The following is a 19,236-nucleotide window of genomic DNA, read 5'->3' as shown; positions in this document are numbered from 1 at the left end:
TTTGTAATTTTCTATTCTTTTCTGTAATTTGCGGCACCCATAGATAGTTCTCCATTGGCATGCCAAATATCAGCTTAATAGCTATAATACTTTTTAAAATGTAGCCCCTTGAACACCATGCCCACTCACAAAATGAACACAGGGGAATGCTGTTTATTAGACTTAACCTTAATATAAGGGCACGGCTGTGCCCCTATAACATAAATTTTATGTGACACGATTTTACCTTGCTTCTGTGCCAATGTTACAAAGCTTTCTAGCAAAATGTATTTTTCAGTTGACTTCCACTATCTTTGTCTCTGTCCCATAATCCCATTTTCTCTTTAAAACGCCAATGAAATTGTTTTGGAGAAATTTAGTTCAGTGCATGGTACCGTAAGAACCTTGTGCGTTGTGTGGCTGTGCATTCTTCTAGGTATTACGGTACCAAAACATTGTTGATTTTTGCTTGCACCTCTGAGATTTGCAGAAAAAACAGTGATATTTTGGGTACCAATCATCCCATGGAGCCTCAGTGCATGAGGCTCTGACAGGACGTCTAATTGAGCTCCCCCTTTTTGTAAGAATCCTCTCATGATAACAGCTTGTGGGTATGGCCTAGTGGAGGCCTGTGGTGTGTGTGATGTTATTGGATACATGATATAACTGGGATTTATATGTTTTGTTTTTTTAAACTGCAGGCAGGATATTAAAATGGGAACTATCACAACATAGAAAAACTAGTATTAGTTTTACGATAAAATTTATAAACGTTCATTGTAATTTGATTTCATTACAATCCTGAATGTGTTTACAAATCTGCCTAGGAAGTTGCTGGAGACCATTTTTATAACATTTGTACAGTTTTGGAAATTGAAGCAAACCTGATGACTTCAGTTTGCAGCATTTATGTGCTTATAGCTTTGTTAGTAACAAATCCTGTCTCTGTCATATGCAACCCTTATTCTTAAAAATGATCATTAGTTGTATGATGACAAATCAATATTTTCAATTCACCTAGCATCCTGTACCAATGTGTGCACAAATAATATAAGGTAAGAGACTGATAATACATTATATATAAAGACAACATGTTTATAATTTATCTGTTTAAATGTTTTATTGTATTCCCTTTAAACTCTACAGAAAATGAATCTCACTCTCAGTCATATTCTCCCTACCATTCTGTAACTGTGTTGTGTAACACATTCAAATACATTTCTTTCAATATAGTTTTAAAAGTACATCTTTCCAGCCATATCCCCACACACATTTTTAAATATATTCACAAATATCCAAAAATACTGCTGATTATATTTCTAGTCAAGTACCCGGAAAAAAAAAATATTATTAAAAAAAATATTCCACTTTGTCTTTTGTGTCCAGAAATATTCAGTTCTATACACCCAGAAGGAAGTTGAAGCTTCATTGGAAATAACTATTTTCTACAGATCACATCTAACATGGAGTGAGTTTAGCTAAGATACATATGATTTATATTCATATGTATTGTGTTTTTATACCATACATATCCAGTTCAAAGAGCCTAGCATAATAGAAAATATAAAAAAAAAAATGACATATTGCAGTGTTTTCCAAAATATATACAACAGTTATTTCAATGAATGGGTCAACTCTTAACTTAAAGTGCTAAACTAACATATGAATTCAGTATTCTATGTGATATCTTAATATACAAAATAAACATGCAGTACAGGATTTTATGACTAGAATGGAAAAATAACTTATGGCACTAAATAAATAGAATATTATAGTGTATGAAAAGTTCTTGGACTGGACAGAAGTAAACAAATAATTTTAATATGTCTATATAAATGCTTTACTAGCAAATGCTAGTACACTGGAGTTCTATGAAGCTGGTACCATGTTATTAGTGATGATGAAAAAAAGTTACTTCAATTTCCAATTTATATGCTCTAGATAAATACATTTTATGGAAGAAAGCTGGATATTTTAATCTATCCAACATACACATGTCTACAAATAACACTGATTTCTAATCACAAAACTATTAGCTGGTTCAGAAACATCTGCAAATAACAGTTCACTTTAAGTCCTTATGTTACACCATTTAGATATTTGGTTAATAGCTACCTATTAACCTGATTAATAACACAAGTAGAAAAAAAAACTTCTTGTGACAAATCATAAAATTTCAAGCAATTATTCACATTTTGTTTTAAAAATAAAGTTCAATGCAAGAATTGAATTCTAATTAGGTAACATTTCAAATTTACGTGTGGTATAAAATCACTCCTTATGTGTAGTGAATACTTGGTGTGCTGAGCGCATTTGCAGCCTTTTTTCGAAAAGTAAATCCCTTTTGAAGCTGATAGATTCTTTATGATCTATAATCACGTGATGTGTGAGCAAGATGAGACACAAAGATTTGAATTATAATCTTCCAATGTAAGAAAACAGAAGTGGATTAAAACAAAATGGTAAATAGGACGGCAGCTTTGTTAACAGCAGAGGCAGACAGCAATGCTTTGGTTGACAAATGGAGATGGTCCAATGAAGTTCAGTGTAGTACATGTCTATCCCGATGGATGTTGCTAATTGAATATCCATGGTTTGGGAAGATAAATGCATGGTATTTGTAAAGTGATGAGCCTTTGTCAGGCCCGCTCTATAGCAAGCATACCCAGTATGCTAAACATTGGCTCCTTCGGAAACCAAGTTCCTGTACTAATAAAATTAAAACTGATTGAAGACCAGAGACGGAGGGGACATTTGTACCCAATACTCTGCTCATTCTCCATCTTCTCTCATTTCAACAATGTCTGTTAACTCCTCACTCTGAGGCATGTCAGTCATTGCAGAATCTTCTCCTTCCACCGCAGCCTCTGTCTCATTTTTCTTCTTTTTCTAGAATGAAAATGGATAAAGTAAGATATGACCTTTACAAAGCAAGCGTATGACTGGAAAAAGTGCACTAATTGAGTTGCACGCGGCGTGAATAAATAAGGATAATATGACAGTCTATTTATAGATAGACACATGGGAATACCTATTTAATGTGTCTAAGCAGATTGAAATAAAATATAGTATGTAAATTTACATTATAATTATCTAAAATACTGAAAATTAATTTAATATAAGTTCAACTAACTTCATACAAAAAAAACAAAACAAACTGAACAAGGTAAATAGTTTTTCTTCAGAATATAAAAGATTTTTTTGTTCAGCAGTACCAAGGTAAATGTGTTCTCCACTTTAAATGTTTATTTAATTGTATTTGCACAATGGTTCAGCCCCCCACAAAATGGAAGCCTTCACTGTGTGTAGGTGACAGGTCCACTTTACCTAGTCTTGTACAAAACCATTTGTCTGTATTTGCTGGCAATCTCAGGCTGCTGAAAAAGCTGCTATTGAACAACATGTGCATTTCATTAAATTCCAGTATTCTTTTCCAATCAGTTCAGTTCAGTACAGAAGAACTGGTTTAGATATTTAGCATAGTAATTGGGACAGAAATTGTACCAAGTAGCACTGTTAGATAAAACAGTCAAATCTGTGACTGCAACATGACAGTGTGAGACGGTGAATGGGGCAGGACAGAAGCAAAATACATTTAATTAGGAAAAAATTGTTGGAACCTAGATACGTGTAAGACATTATGGAGCAAATGTATCAAGCGCTGAGTTTGAAAAGTGGAGATTGTCGTTAACATTTATTTAGTATATTCTACAAAAGGATAGCTAGAACCTGATTGGTTGCTATAGGCAACATCTCCACTTTTCAAACCTGCCAGAAACTCACAGGTTCATACATTTACCCCATATGTTACAAAAGAATTACAATCAACAATACTGAATATTTTGTTTAGTCTGAGGCGTGAGCAGATCCATAGCATATTATCTTTTACCTGTTTTCGATATACATAGCAAGATGCAATAGCAACCATGGTGGATTCTCCTACAAAGCCAGCTAGAAGGGATCCTACTCCTAATGTGGCTCCATGGACTCTGCGTTTAAGAAACCGGTACAAAAAAACATGTATAAATGAAAAATATATGCAAGATTTAAGCACAGTGTATGTATTTATTTTACAGTGTGTGCACAGCTTCATTTGAAATAGTATTTATACACATAGTGGAAACAGTCGTGAACTGAAACAATATGCATTATATGGCAGCCTATGAATTCATTATGAAGAATCATTTATGTCACTGATTGCTGCTGATAAGTTTCATATTTAGTGAAAATTGGTTCAGCCCACAAAATGGTTGTCTCCACTGTGTATGTATTTTTAAAAGAAAAATGTGTCCTATTTATAAATATGGGTAAGTACAAAGAAAAGGCAAGTCCGCTAATACATAATTAAGAGTATCCAGTGGTAGATACCTATCCATCATCATCCTCATTTATTTATATAGCGCCACTGATTCTGCAGCGCTGTACAGAGAACTCATTCACATCAGTCTCTGCCCCATTGGAGCTTACAATCTAAATCTTCTAACATACACAGAGAGAGAGACTAGGGTCAATTTTGATAGCAGCCAATTAACCTACCAGTGTGTTTTTGGAGTGTGGGAGGAAACCGGAGCACCCGGAGGAAACCCACGCAAACACAGGGAGAACATACAAACTCCTCACAGATAAGGCCATGGTCGGGAATTGAACTCATGACCCCAGTGCTGTAAGGCAGAAAAGCTAACCACTAAGCCACCGTGCTGCCCTAAACCCCATGTTACAGATATAGAATAAAAATCTGCAGGGCTTATAATAGGTTTCCATCAATTATGCATTTTATTTATATACTCTGATGAAGATACAGTTAATATAAAGCACAATATAACTAGTACAGTTGGGGACAATAATATGCCTGTAAATAGCATTTTCCTTTAAGAGAGGAATATATTTCCCATTGCCTGTCTCCCTGTTGCTTCTTATGGTTCTATGTCTCGTCAGGCTGGTAACCGCAACAGCATACCCTGTACCAGTGTATTACCCAGAAGCTAAACATCTGTGTAAAATGGCAGAACAGTTCATACATGTTGAATAAAGCATATGCGAAACATGACTATAAGAACGCTTTACATTGAAATTAACTGTAAAACGTGAATGTGTTTAACCTACACTGAATATGAGCATTCTAAAATATGTTCTAAAACAGCGGTTCCACAGAACAAACAAGAGAATTGGTCCATTGTCGTAGGACCACTTGAAATACTATTTTTGTGTGAAGAAATTATATCAACTTCTTTAGCTACCTGCTACCTTAAGTTTCCTTCACCTGCTAGTTTAGAGGAAGTTACACATCATAATTAAACATTAATTAATGTTGTCCCAGCATTTCCCAGTCTAAATAAATTAGAAAAACAAATTCACAAAACATATATAAAATATATTGGGCGAATAATAAAGGCCAATTACACTAGGTATAAAAGTAAGGGTGTCTGGAGATACAGATTCTCTGCTGCTGTTCATGATGACAATATTGTAAGGAAAGAGAAAGGAAGAGTGTGTCCAAACAGAGAGGCACTCTAATGGTCAAGAATTAAAACTTAAATTTTATTAATATACTTTTAAAAAGTTATATCTTCTCAATTTCATGAGTTTTGGACACACTCTTCCTTTCTCTTTCCTTACAATATTGACTTCAATACTGTGTGCGAGTGCACCCTCCATCATAGGTGATATAAAATTATCCATTATATGATATATATAGGAGTATTAATGGTCAACCTGGTGCGGTGTAAAACAATTACTCAATTGCTGTTCATGATGAGACTGATTGATCCCTGAAAAATAAAGACTAAAAACACGCAGCAAAGAGCAGCAATGGATCGTGTCTCAGAAATATTACTATTAAATATTACTATTTCGTAACTTGGTTATATCACAAAAAAAAAGATAATATGGCAGAGTTAGATAAAACAAAATATTGGCTTATACAATGATTTACATAAATTCACTTATAGGGGGAAATTCAACGTGGCCTGGGCATTATTACTGTTATTACAGTGCGCGTAATTACCCTTATTACGGTAGTTTTAATGCAGACTCCCGCTGCGAGCAGAAAGCCGGGTTAATATTACCGTAATAATGGTAATATCTTTAACGCAGCGGTACTTCGTGGGAATTGAATTCCCCCTAAGTATCTAAAATAATACATAAACCGTACCCAACAAAGAAATGATAAAACATGCATATGCAGACATTAGGATGGATTCAGGCAGTATATTTCATTGAAGGCCTGAAAATGGTAATTCAAGTATCCTAAGCTACAATAACTAGCTCTACAAAGATGGACAAGCTGTATAATTCGGAACAACAAGTACCCAAAACAAAGTGATGGAATAAGAGTCCCACGAGTCAGTCACTATTGTCGCCACCAAATTAATATTAATACGTACTTTGCTCTTAAATTAGAAATTGTTACTTTGTTACTGTACGGTGGCCACCATTAGATCTGTACAAAATCGGATTCTTCTACATTAATAAAATAAGTGCTGATACCCATTCCAATATATTATATATATATATATATATATATATATATATATATATATATATATATATATATATATATATATATATATATATATATATATATATTTATATGGTTTGTAATCTGTGCTGTGGCTGTCATTAGTCGATGCTTCCAGTTGACAAATTTCATCTATGCCCATAGATTATTTCAAAGCCGACATTAGGCCTGATTCATCAAGGCACGTATCACTCTGCGCAAGCCCGGAACTCTGACATACAATAGTAAATGCAGCCCTGTCCACTTGGTCTTTGAACGCATTGATACTTACTACAGCCTACAACTTCAGGGAGTGGAAGGGGCATTTGGCCGCAGTCAATTTACACTAAGGGCCAAATTTAAGCTCATGCAGCCACATCCAAATCAAGCTTTGGGCATCTCAAAGTTACTTGTTTTTCTGCAGTATCTATTGCTCCAGCTATTGGGCTACTCTAAGTCCTGATCAATACTGGTGACTGTAAAAATTTATTTTATGTTCAATAGACATTAACAACATTCTAATAAATGTACTTAATAGGAAAAAAAAAACAACAACTGGTAACATTAATTCTATATTATTATATTTTTTGTGTGTTCTTTTGTAGATTTGTAGTCCACATCGGCTTTTGACGTATCCTGCAGTGTCTTGTGTGGTTGAGCACAGCAGACCTACACACAAATTCAACAGTGCATGGATCTTGAGATCTGTGCCTTGATGGATTCAGGAGTACGCAAAGCCTATCTATGTGCTTTCCAACAAATAGACATTGCACTCAGTATGCGTGCCATAATGAATCAGGCCCATTGTGTCTATCTATGGTTCACCATTATATATTGAAGCAGTGAGAACAATCTTCCCCCACTGACTAATTCATCTAAACTTATGTCATAACACAGCACTTCCTATACACACACGTGTAAAATAAAAAAAATATAAACAAATAAAGGTAACAGGAATTGAGAAGAGAGCATAAAGGTAAAGATAGACAATTCTTTGTATAAATGGAGATTACTCAGTGCTACAACTCGTTACACATGCAGGAATCAAGCTCCTATTCACATAACAAAACAGATACCGTATTTTCCCATGTATACGACGCACCTTTTTCCCCCAAAAATTTGGGTCTAAAAACTTGGTGCGTCTTATACAGTGCCAGCGCTATTTACCTCTGAGTCTAGAATGAAGAAGAAGACGACCCCTGTTGAGGTGTGAGGATAAGAGAGAGGAGTCGCCGCCCCGACTTTGCCGCCTCACAGAGCTATTGAGGCCGAGACACAGGAAGCGAAGGGATTTTTTACGTGGCCGGGGTCCTATATGGCGCTGTCCGCTCCGCTGCCTGCAATTCGTCCAAAACAAGTACGAGCGTTCACCCACCCCGGTACTTGTCCCTGCATAGCTGTGAATACGCTACTTTTTTACTTCCTAGTTTTGGTATTAATCTAAAAGAACAAAGGTGCTTTAGGCGCCTCCCGCACCCTCGCTCTAGTAGTAGCGCTGCCTTCCTGTAACTGAATGTGGGACTTTATTGTAAACTCTGCTCTTCTAGACCTGATGTGAGATCTCTGATTAAAATCACAACCAGACAAGTCTTCTGCATCCTCCTGCTGTATGTAATACATCTTTTTTTAAATTTTGGACCCCAAAATTAAAGTGTGTCTTATACATGGGGAAATACGGTAAATACATTTTTGAGTCAATTCCTTGTATTCTCTAACTGTCATTTTCTGTTATTTCTTATATACCCAAATTAATATTTAATTTTAATCTTTCTGAGACATGATCCAGTGCTGTTCTTTGCTGTATGTGTTTAAGTCTAAATAAACTAGTGTTTAATTATGTGTGTTCATTGTGTTCCATATTAAACAGACTTTAGTGTTATATGAACAATAGTCATTGTTTGTGACCACAATGTTGATATTGAAAGAGTCCATTTTAGTAACTGCAGTGTAGAAACCACAAGGGGATTAACCCTACTGCAATATTAAGTGTCTTATTGGTAAAAACATCTAGAATATCAATTTGCTGGACTTAGATATGGAAATTTCTTCATTTTTAACAGAACCAAAAACATTGGCACTGCATGTTCAATTGCATCTTCTAAGGGGTATATTTACTAAACTGCATGTTTGAAAAAGTGGAGATGTTGCCTATAGCACCCAATCAGATTCTAGCTGTCATTTGTTTAGTACATTGTACAAATGACAGCTAGAATCTGATTTGGTTGCTATAGGCAACATCTCCACTTTTTCAAACACGCAGTTTAGTAAATATACCTCTAACTGGGTTAGTGTGATTTGTTCATTATGGATGCTACCACAAGGTATCGTATATGCAATATTTAGGCTTAACTTATATATTTCACTGTTCATTAAATGACGTCAGTTCCTATTGTAGATTCAAAATTAGTAGTTTATATAATCAATAATTACAAATGTTTAACATGATTCATTGTACCGTGGTATGTAAATGTGATATATTGTATTTAGCAAAATTATTTTACCATATCAACTGTATGTTTTTTCAGCAGGCATGGAACAATGACAGCATCAATGCTACAATCATTTCTGATACTGTTAAAGGTTAAGCATACCCAGTTTGCATTATGTGAGCTTTAAGTCCACAATGTAAGGCATAAGCGGCAGTCCACATTCCTTAGCAGATAAACATTAACTTTTTAGGATGTTGTGCAGCTAGTGAAAGGTCATTGAAATATGTAAAAATAATGTGTAGTGCAATATGCATATACATTATTATTTTTCACAAAGTCTGCTGCCAGAGTTTTTATGATGTCAATTAGCATATACTCCAGAATGTCATAACGAGTGATCAGAAGAATGTAAATTAATTTCAAAGTCCCTCTTTGCCATGACAATGAACTTTATCCTAAAAACAACATTTCCACAGCATTTCAGCCCTGCCACAAAAAGACCAGCTGACATCAGGTCAGTGATTCTCTCATTAACACAGGTGATGGTATTGACGAGGACAAGGCTGGAGATCACTCTGTCATGCCGACTGAGTTAAAATGACAGGTTGGAAGCTTTAAAAGGAGGGTGGTGCTTGAAATCATTCTTCCTCTGTTAACCATGGTTACTTGCAATCAAACACGTGCAGTAATCATTGCTTTGCACAGGCAAGGATATTGCTACTAGTAATATTGCACTTAAATCAACCATTGGATCATCAAGAACTTCAAGGAGTGAGGTTCAGTAGTTGTGAAGAAGGCTTCAGGGCGCCCAAGAACATCCAGTAAGAGCCAGGACCCTCTTCTAATGTTAATTCAGCTGCGGGATCGGGGCATCACCTGTGCAGAGCTTGCTCAGGAATGGCAGTAGGCAGGTGTGAGTGCATCTGCATGCACAGTGAGGCGAACACATTTGGAGGATGGCCTGGTGTCAAGAAGGCCAGCAAATAAGCCACTTCTCTCCAGGAAAAACATCAGGGACAGACTGATATTCTGCAAAAGGTACTGCTGAGGACTGGGGTAAAGTAATTTTCTCTGATGAATCCCCTTTCAGATTGTTTGGGGCATCTGGAAAAACGCTTGTCCAGAGAAGGAAAGGTGAGCGCTACAATCAGTCCTGTGTCATGCCAACAGTAAAGCATCCCGAGACCATTCACTCACTCACAATTTTTCCTAAGAACACAGCCATGAATAAAGAATGGTACCAAAACATCCTTCAAGAGCAACTTCTCACAACCATCCAAGAACAGTTTGGTGACAAATAATGCCTTTTCCAGCATGGTGGAACCTTTGCCATAAGGCAAAAGTGATAACTAAGTCGTTTTGGCATCAAGATATCGAAATTTTTAGTCCATGGCCAGAAAACTCCCCAGATCTTAATGCCATGGAGAACTTGTGGTCAATCCTCAAGATGTGGGCGGACAAATGAAAACCCACAAATTTTGACAAACTCCAAGCATTGATTATGCAAGAATGGGCGGTCATCAGTCAGTATGTGGCCCAGAAGTTGATAGACAGCATGGCAGGGCGAATTGCAGAGGTCTTCAAAAAGAAGGATCAGCACAGCAAATATTGACTCTTTGCATAAACTTAATGTAATTGTCAATAAAACCTTTGACACTTATGAAATGCTTGTAATTTTACTTCAGTATACCATAGCAACATCTGGCAGAAAAGGTCTAAAAACATTGAAGCAGCAAACTTTGTGAAAGCCAATACTTGTGTCATTCTGAAAACTTTTGGTCACGACTGTAAGTCAGTACACAAGGTCAGGTTTTTCCATTCTGTTATGTTAAGAAGGAAACTTACCCTAGGTAAGGCAAGATAATAAGACTAGAGATGAGGACGATAATTCTTAAGACAGAGCTAGGTGCCAGCACAAATGTCTTCTTGAGTGTCATCAGCCAGCCAGTTAAGTGGGCCCGCACAGTGACTTAATGGAGAGGAAGAAAAAGCACAAAGTAATACAATGTAGTTTATTAACAGACAGCATAGCTGCTTCTTCTTGTGACTTATAGTCACCATATATGACTAAATAACTATTAATGAAAACTCTAGGAATTAATTTCTAGCACTTATATATATTTATCTGAAAATTAGCATGGAATGTACAGTACATAAAAGAATTCTGGTTACATTTGTCTTTTCACACAGTACCTTCTATCCCAGGCCACAGATCATTAACAATTGTCAATATTAGTTACAGTAAGTTAAGCAATCGCATCTGCTAGGAAAGCTGCAGTAGATGCAGGATGTAAAAGAGGATTTAGGATGTAAAATGTCCAGTGTGATTGCCAATCTCTTTTAAAAGGACAATATAACAAATTATGTAATAGTTCAATCTGCCAACTACAGTGTATGCAACACACTAAAATAGCTTTAGAGTCACACTGAAACATGTAGTCACACTAATATATTATTTGGTAGATTATTGTAATTGAAGAGAAGTATCAAAATGTGTAGGGATATCAAGTTACTATTCAACCTACCTGGTACAGGGAAGAAGGAAAATAACCTCAAAGGAACCACACACAGCTCCGCAAATGCAAAATCGACTCCAATTATATCAACCAGAATCTTCTCTGATACATTTGGAGTCCAGAACATCACAAAACATAGCTGTGGGTAAAGATTAAACATTTGTAAACAATCAGTTCAAAGGTTTATAAGCCTATGTATTGTTAAAGATTATGTCCACTTCAAACTGCAGTTCACCCCCTTCCCTTTACCTGTATATTGTCCCCGGGAACCCCCCCCTCCGTGCTGTTGAACCCCATGAAAAAAGTGCTCATCCACTCACCTAGTACTAGCAATTACCATTCTGGATCTCTGAAATGTAATTACACAGGTGACAAGGCAATGAATGATGCTATGGGGGTGGTAGGATGAACCCTCGGTGGCCTTTACTATACAGGTATAGAGAAGGGGACCTGCAGTTTGAAGAGCATATGTGTAAAAGTGGAAATGTCCCTTAAGAGTGCATCAACAGGTTGTCAACAGTTGGGAAAGAAAATGTTTATCTATTGTTTCATATTTCTGTTTAACATGTACATAGCATGTCAACTACAAAGTAAATGGTAAGACTTAAATAAAGATTTAGCTGAAATAACAATGTTGCATTCACACAAAGAACATGGGTTTCCATTTTGCATTACGGAGAGAAAAATACAATAAAGGTGTGACAATGAAGTCGTTGCTCTACAATTTATGGTTGCACAATCCTAGTGCTGTATAAGAAACAAGCTGTTTTGTTGCATGTTCTATTACACCTATAAAAACTCCATTTAAAAGCAGCTTCATTGACATTCTTTGTATGCCTGCAAATCTGACTATCATTTCTGTGTATCTACATGACTTGCCATCCTGCAAACTGTCAAGCCAGATCCTAGAGTATATCATTTTATACAATGAGACAGTCAAACGTGTTTTAAGAAAAGCTTTTGCAGTTAATTATAATCAAACCATTCTTCAGTATAGGGCAGTAATTGAATGTTTTACTGAAATCTAGTCAGTCAGCTAAGAAAGTAAGACTTATATGTATGTCCAAAATGCTTCTGTATTAAGATATGTATATATCTTACATATGCAGCCCCTTACATATAAAGAGGCACAATAGGGCGGCCAAGTGTTAGTTGAGTACAGGTAGTAAATGTAGCACGCCTCCTAGTGAGGCTTGGACACATCCCCAGATATGCTCTTTGCTAGGCACATCATTTGTGGGTTTCCAGAGGCATGGTGTAAAAGATATGTGAAGTTGATGCAACCAACACCACAATCTAGCGGCTCTTTATTGGCTGTTTGCATATACACCCCTCCAGCTGATAGCACTTCATTCATTAGCATCACAGTCATATTGTGTCAAGTTGTACATGTCTATTTGAATTTCTTAATTTTTACTTTCATTTGGACGACTGCAGGAAGGATGATTCCCATTGGGTTTATAAAGCAGTAAACAATATTGTGGGGTGTTTGTATCTAATTACAGTTTATATAGAAATGTAACTTTTTAAATTACACTGTCAAGACACTATTCTCTCATGCATACGACACATCATTAAATTATATTGGGTACGTATAGGGTAAAGGCACTTTTGCATTTATTACTAATAATGTCAAGTCGCATCTTTACACTATGGTTGGGTATAAGTGAACACATTTGTATGCCTGATGTAGAAATACATGTGTTTTTAGTCAGCTGTATCACTTATACAGTCTTCAGTTAGTTTCTTAAGATCATCAGTGCTGAAAAGCAAATTAATTTGTGTTGTGAAAAGGATTATATGATAAATAGGTGCATCCGAAAGTCTTTAAAACTAAAACAAAATAATCACCACTCATAGTTATAACATAAAAGGGGATTTAAAAAGATGTAAAATAAGCATTGTGTGTCATGTCTGAACTAACTGTAGACAGGTAAAGAAGGTGTTAATTTAGCTTTTCTGACACATCACCTGACAATTTGCCATAGTCACATACCCCTACTGTTCATTATGTCCTGTGTCATAGCAGGGGGTGGCACGAACATACTCCTAGCTTCTGTTACTTGCAGTGTTTACTGTATGAGTTTACACGCGATTCCAGCATTCAGTCTCTCTATACCCATCACACAGGTTATAGACCTACTGAATCGCCCCACAACAGCGCTCTCACACCCCCACACACTTCAGGTTTGTCACCACCTATTGAATACGGGCAATAGGCCCCCGATATACTGTCCCACACGGCTTCTGGCTACCCACAGATTAGTAAAGTCCACACCAGCAATCAAAGAGTTAACTCGTCACACCTCCAGACTGTTACACAAATGTAAATGCAAGCACACACTAGGCTTCTTAGTCAAATGTATTAACAAATCATACACCGGCATTCAAAGGGTTAACTTGGTTGAGGTATATTCTTCTTAACAGGCTAATGGATTTGTTAATTTGTGAATTTATATATTTAATATACAAAGGTACAGGGCATTTAGATATAAAAAAAATAATAATAAACAATTGACATAACATACGCAAGTAAAACAGTTTAAAATAAAAGGGATTGAATTCAGAGTATAACTTACATGAGTTGTATAATCTGTGCCATGGGAAAATGGCTTGGAAGATGGACAGTTTATCAATGTGGATTGATTTTCCCAAAAGACTGACAATTTGCCCCTTCCCAAGACAGGTTTTTGAAGCAAAATTAAATGGGATGGCCTTCACAGGGGCAGTGTGAATGCTAATAGGGGGGCAGGGATGTCCCCTGAGTGTCACTATAGTTTGCTCACAAATATTCCAAATGTTTTGACCTTTGGTAATTCTTCACAGATATATCCCAGAGACATAACTCCCCCTTCAAGAAACCGGTCATACTCTCCTGCATATTTAAATACCAAACATGATGGAATTATGTCAATGTGACAGACCTTTCCCAAAGTGATTATAGCTGTTCCCGGGTACTGCTAGTACCTGTAATTCACAACCCTGGTGTGATTTCTGCTCCGCAGTATGGAGTGGTACACAGATTTCCCAAAATATGAAATATGAAGACATTTTCTTTGAAGTTCTTATTTCTATAAACCTGTGTAGGCAGCCTTCAAAAGCTGCCTTTGTCTGCAAGAATGTCAAGCTGTGAACGGCCCCACAAAGTCTATTCAGGTGTCCAAAATACTAACTTGTGTCAGGATATAGCTCACAGCAGAGGCCTTTGGAGCTGCTACAGGTGACACTGCTATCTTCTAACACTAAGATGTGGAGAGACACCAAATAAACATACAACAATCCTAATGACTTTGCACTTTACACCATAGTAGCTCAATTTATCAATGGATTCAGTTGATATATCAAATAAATACTGCAGTTATGATTTAGACCTTATTCCCCACAATTATGTGATAGGTTAACCCTTATAAATAACTGTAAGTTCTCTATGTTCACAACACGGGGCTATAGCTAGTGAACTGAATGTCTTCTTAGCACAGTTATCAGATCCCATGTCAGACAGAAAACTATAACCGTCCATACTGAATTCAGAGCACATGGTCAGATAATTTCAAATCAATTTATTTTATAATTCCTATTTGAGAAAGTCTCTAATTAACTAATACATCAAGCAGAATGGTCTACCTCGCCAGGAAATGATAGAGCGAAATACTGTACCAAATAATCACTATTATATAGTGATGTTTTATCTCTACACGTACGCAAATTTATACTTTCATTGCATGTAGTTTTATGATTGTGATGTTTGAAAGGAAAATTGTAGTCTATATAAGAATGTCTGCCTCTTCCAGAACAGATTATGAATCACAGCCAGGTGTGAAGTTCCCAGTTAGTAATATATTCACTGCCCTTCTGAGATTCTTTAGAGGGAGGGGAAAGCTACTCTCTTAAAACCACCAGAAGGGCAGAGCAACTTTGTTTATTTTACCTGAAGACCAATTCTGATTGAGGTTATGATCCATATTTTTGCATCCTCCCACAAAAGATACCAAGAGATTTACAGATCAGTGCTGAAAAGTGTTGGGGCTCTTCCCAGCACCTGTGGGCTGTGAGTACCAAGATAATGGAGCAATATTGGACTGGCAATGGTAGCAACGTGGGAAATATTCCCACATAGGTCCTGTCCGGCGCTGTCCCCACTGTCTCCCTGGCAGCCGGGGACGGTCGTCTATCTTGAGCCGTTCGTCTCGTTGCTAGGCAACGAGATGTCTCCTTCCTGCCGGCCAGAAGTCTGGGCGCATGCGTGGGGCCTATAGCGTCCTTGTTGCTTGGCAAAGAGGATGCTGCTTTTGGCTTCTGTCGTCAAAACAGCTGACTGAATCCACTGTCCACCAATCAGAGTAGTCCTCTGTCTATTTTAGGGAGGCTCTGGCGCCATTAGGGTGCCAGAGTATCTAGGTTGTCCTATGCTCTAGCGTTCCTGCCTCTTTCCCTGCTCTCTGATTGACCTCCTGTGTACCGGCTCGGTTTCCTCTGGTTCTGCTCCTGGATCTCCTTTTGGCCTGACTGCTCCCGTTTTGTCTGACCTTTGGCTTGCTGACTCCGATTTGCTCACTCCATGTGTGCCCGAACGGTTTGATCCCTGCGTGTACGACCACATCAGTTCACCATCCACTTCGCTGATAGCTAACTTGGAGGGCCGCAACCTACATGTCCCCTGCAGCAAACTCCAAACTCCATGAAGGGTCCCAGGTGAATACCGGGGGCGTGTTTAGACCCCGCGCCTCCAAGCTTAGCAGTGCAAATATCAGCAGATGGCCTTTAGTTCCTAGTATCTCGTAACAAATATGTAGGCCTCATTTGGCACATGATTTTTATAGAATCAATTTTAATGTATGCTTATTATTCCTCCAAAATGCAGCAGAAAAGTTAGTAATGATAGTGTGTGAATCATCTCCATCAATTGAGGTATATGATTTTTTTTTAAAATACATTTGGTCTCATTTAGAGTTGGGAACAAATCCAGCTAAGTAAATCAAATGTACACCTAGATAAACCATGCTGTGGTGGAAGTCGTGCAAATACATTTGTTTTTAACATGGGGAAAATACTGCCTTTATTTTAGCACTGTAATATAGAGTTGAGCTAGGACGCTCTGCAGGACAACATGGTTTTGCCAAGGTGAGATATCTCATCTTCTAGCTGAATTTACTCCTAACTTTATATAAGGTCCTTTGACTGGAGTTCTCATACGAGATATTTTTGGTTTTGAAATATATAGCAGCCTGGGTCGTCTGTCTTAATATCTGAAATAAATTGCATAATATATTCTGTAAGCTTCAATCATCTTATGTATCCACCATGCTGTTGTCATAATTAGATACATAAGTAGAGGCATAACAAAAAAAAACAGCAACGTGCAATGAGTTTCCCTTCCTAGTTACATTCAGCCTCACGTGACTCTCTTTCCACTTCCATCTCACTGTGACAGTGAGTAACACAACAAAACAGGGGTTGTCGGGGTCAGTAGGTGCTGACTCTAACAGACCTTATCAGCAGTTCTTCCAGAGTGATTCAGCAGCCTGTTCTGCTCACATACACAGCACTATATCTACTACCTGACTGGGGCACAGATGAGGTTGACAAAGGGAGACAGAAAGGTTTATTATTTTCAACAATGATCTGCATCATATAAACATAAAATACTTATGCGATCGAAAACGTTATGTAGTACACAATTAGAGTTTAATACACAGGATAATGGGTTCAGGGATGGATCCAGGGAGGGAGGGATGATCGTGGCAATGGCCCCCCACAAGCAGCCGCACACTATATACATGTCCTGATCGGATTGTGTTTTAAAAACAATCAGAGCGGCCGGACAGCATCCTCTGCCTGGTCTCTGATGACAAGGATATGCATATTCACACACCTGCTAGAAAAGAAAAAGGGGTAGGGCCCTAAATCGCTCCCTCTTAGAAAAAAATCTGCCCCTGAATCAGACTACAGGACAATGTAGGCGCAGGTGTGTTGTATGTTCGATTTGTGTATTACAAATAACTATATACTCCTGCCGCACATTATAGAGAGTTATTATTATATTAACTATTATATTATATTATTATAGTAGATTTGTAAGGTGTCACAGTGCCCCACAGCTTCGTATAGTAGGGAAAACAGGACATAAAAGGAAGACAAAATAAATGCAGACATGAAAATAAATGGTATGGAGGATCCTGTTCATTAGAGAGCTTACCTTCTAAGTGGAAGAGGACACAGCTAAAACAAGAGGAGCGAGTCTGGCTTAGAGTGGAGATTGAGACAGCTGTGATGGTGTATTAGTGTGAATAGTGTCATTGGGGAAAAGGTAAACTTTAAAAAAAAGATGAGTTTTAGAGAATGTCTAAAGATTTGAAGGCTGTGGGAAAGCCTGATTGGGAGTGGTAGGGAATTTTCTTAAGTTTGGAGCAGCACAGGAGAAGTCTTGCAGGCGCATGTGTTAAGGTGGCTACCAGTGACAAGACAAGGCGCAGATCTGAGGCAGATCTAAGAGGGCAGGAAGGAGAGTATTTTGATATGAGATTTGAGATGTATGAAGGGGTGGTGTTGTTAAGGGCTTTGGGGGAGTAATTTGAACTGGATTCTGGAGGACACAGGGAGCCAGTGTAAGGATTTGCAAAGTGGTGCAGCAAGTGTGACACCAAGGCAACGGGCTCGGGAGGCTGAGAAAACTGGGGTATTGTTGACAGTAAGGGAGATTTGAGGGGAAGTTGAGATTCTGTCAGGGGGGAGATAATAAACTCTGTTTTGGATATGTTGAGCTTTAGGCAGCATTGGGATATCCATATGGAAATAGCTGAAAGACAGTTGGTTAAAGGCTAACAGCTATCCTAAAGGTCTAGGGGTACAATATCCCATATGTAAGAAGCTGCGACAGAGCTCCAATATAACTTCTTGTATCCTTTTATATTTTACACTTTGGAGTACATTTATCCTTTATTATACACTACTTTATTTTTTATTTTGTTTACACATGTAGTGAACTCGATATATACACACAGACAAACCTAGACTGTTACAGATAAGCAGGGTTTTACTGCCAATGACTTTCCTCCTTTTTCTCTCTCCAGTTATTTTCATTTCTGACATACTGACCTTCCTGGGCTCCACGTTCTTCCTTATCCCTTTTTTATGTCAAGTATATGTTTAAAGTTAGCTAAGCTATTTCAAAAGTTGCCATTTGCACTTGTTCCTGGTGTTACCTACACCTAAGCTATGATTGCAACAGTAACGGAATAGGGGAGTACGGCCTTTTCAAGAAATAGGAAGTTACTAGATTGTGTCAGAGATTAGAGCAGCAGTGTGGACAACAATGGGGACAGTGGCAAATGGCAATTAAGTTAAAACTTACATTATATAAATGAACTTGGGATGGATCCATAAGAGCTCAGGTAGGTCAGTCTGTGTTGTGTAGAGTTAAAGAGAAATTTATAATTGCTGCATTTTGAAGTCAGAAAAATGAGCATTATACAAATATTATTTGCCGCAAAGCCAATATTTATATCTATTGTAGGCGAGATATTATTCCATTTTTTTTTCCTTTAAAGGTGTTAGCTGACTCGTAAATTACTTTCTACATATATTTTGCATATTCAGAAAACAATTTTCTTTTGGTATACAGTGATCAGCAATGTACAGTCATACTTACCCACTCTCACCGGAATGTTCTGGAGGCCCCCTGAATTCCAGGTAGGTCTCCGGGAGAGCAGGCCACTCTCCCACATCCTGCCAACTTCCTAGTGAAGTTGGAAGGTTGGGAGCCTCCCTGAAGTGATACTTGTCATTTTGGCCACCGCCCCGCTGCAAAATTATTTAT

General features: G+C 37.6%; 1 protein-coding gene across 1 annotated transcript in view; it reads right to left on the bottom strand.

Annotated features, from left to right (window-relative positions):
- Positions 1 to 1,073: 1,073 nt before the first annotated feature.
- ANKH (ANKH inorganic pyrophosphate transport regulator) overlaps positions 1,074 to 19,236 on the bottom strand; it is an 82,639-nt gene continuing 64,476 nt past the window's right edge. The window contains exons 9-12 of the mRNA XM_075212923.1: positions 11,430 to 11,559; positions 10,750 to 10,873; positions 3,869 to 3,968; positions 1,074 to 2,868 (exon numbers count right to left, since the gene is read on the bottom strand). Of these exons, the coding sequence (XP_075069024.1) occupies positions 2,752 to 2,868; positions 3,869 to 3,968; positions 10,750 to 10,873; positions 11,430 to 11,559 (471 nt within the window). The 3' untranslated portion in view covers positions 1,074 to 2,751. The remainder of the gene's footprint in view (positions 2,869 to 3,868; positions 3,969 to 10,749; positions 10,874 to 11,429; positions 11,560 to 19,236) is intronic.

Source organism: Mixophyes fleayi, chromosome 5 (assembly GCF_038048845.1).
Source record: "Mixophyes fleayi isolate aMixFle1 chromosome 5, aMixFle1.hap1, whole genome shotgun sequence".
Taxonomy (NCBI): Eukaryota; Metazoa; Chordata; class Amphibia; order Anura; family Limnodynastidae; genus Mixophyes; species Mixophyes fleayi.
The sequence above is the reverse complement of the archived record's forward strand: the minus strand, read 5'-3'. Positions and strand labels throughout refer to the sequence as shown.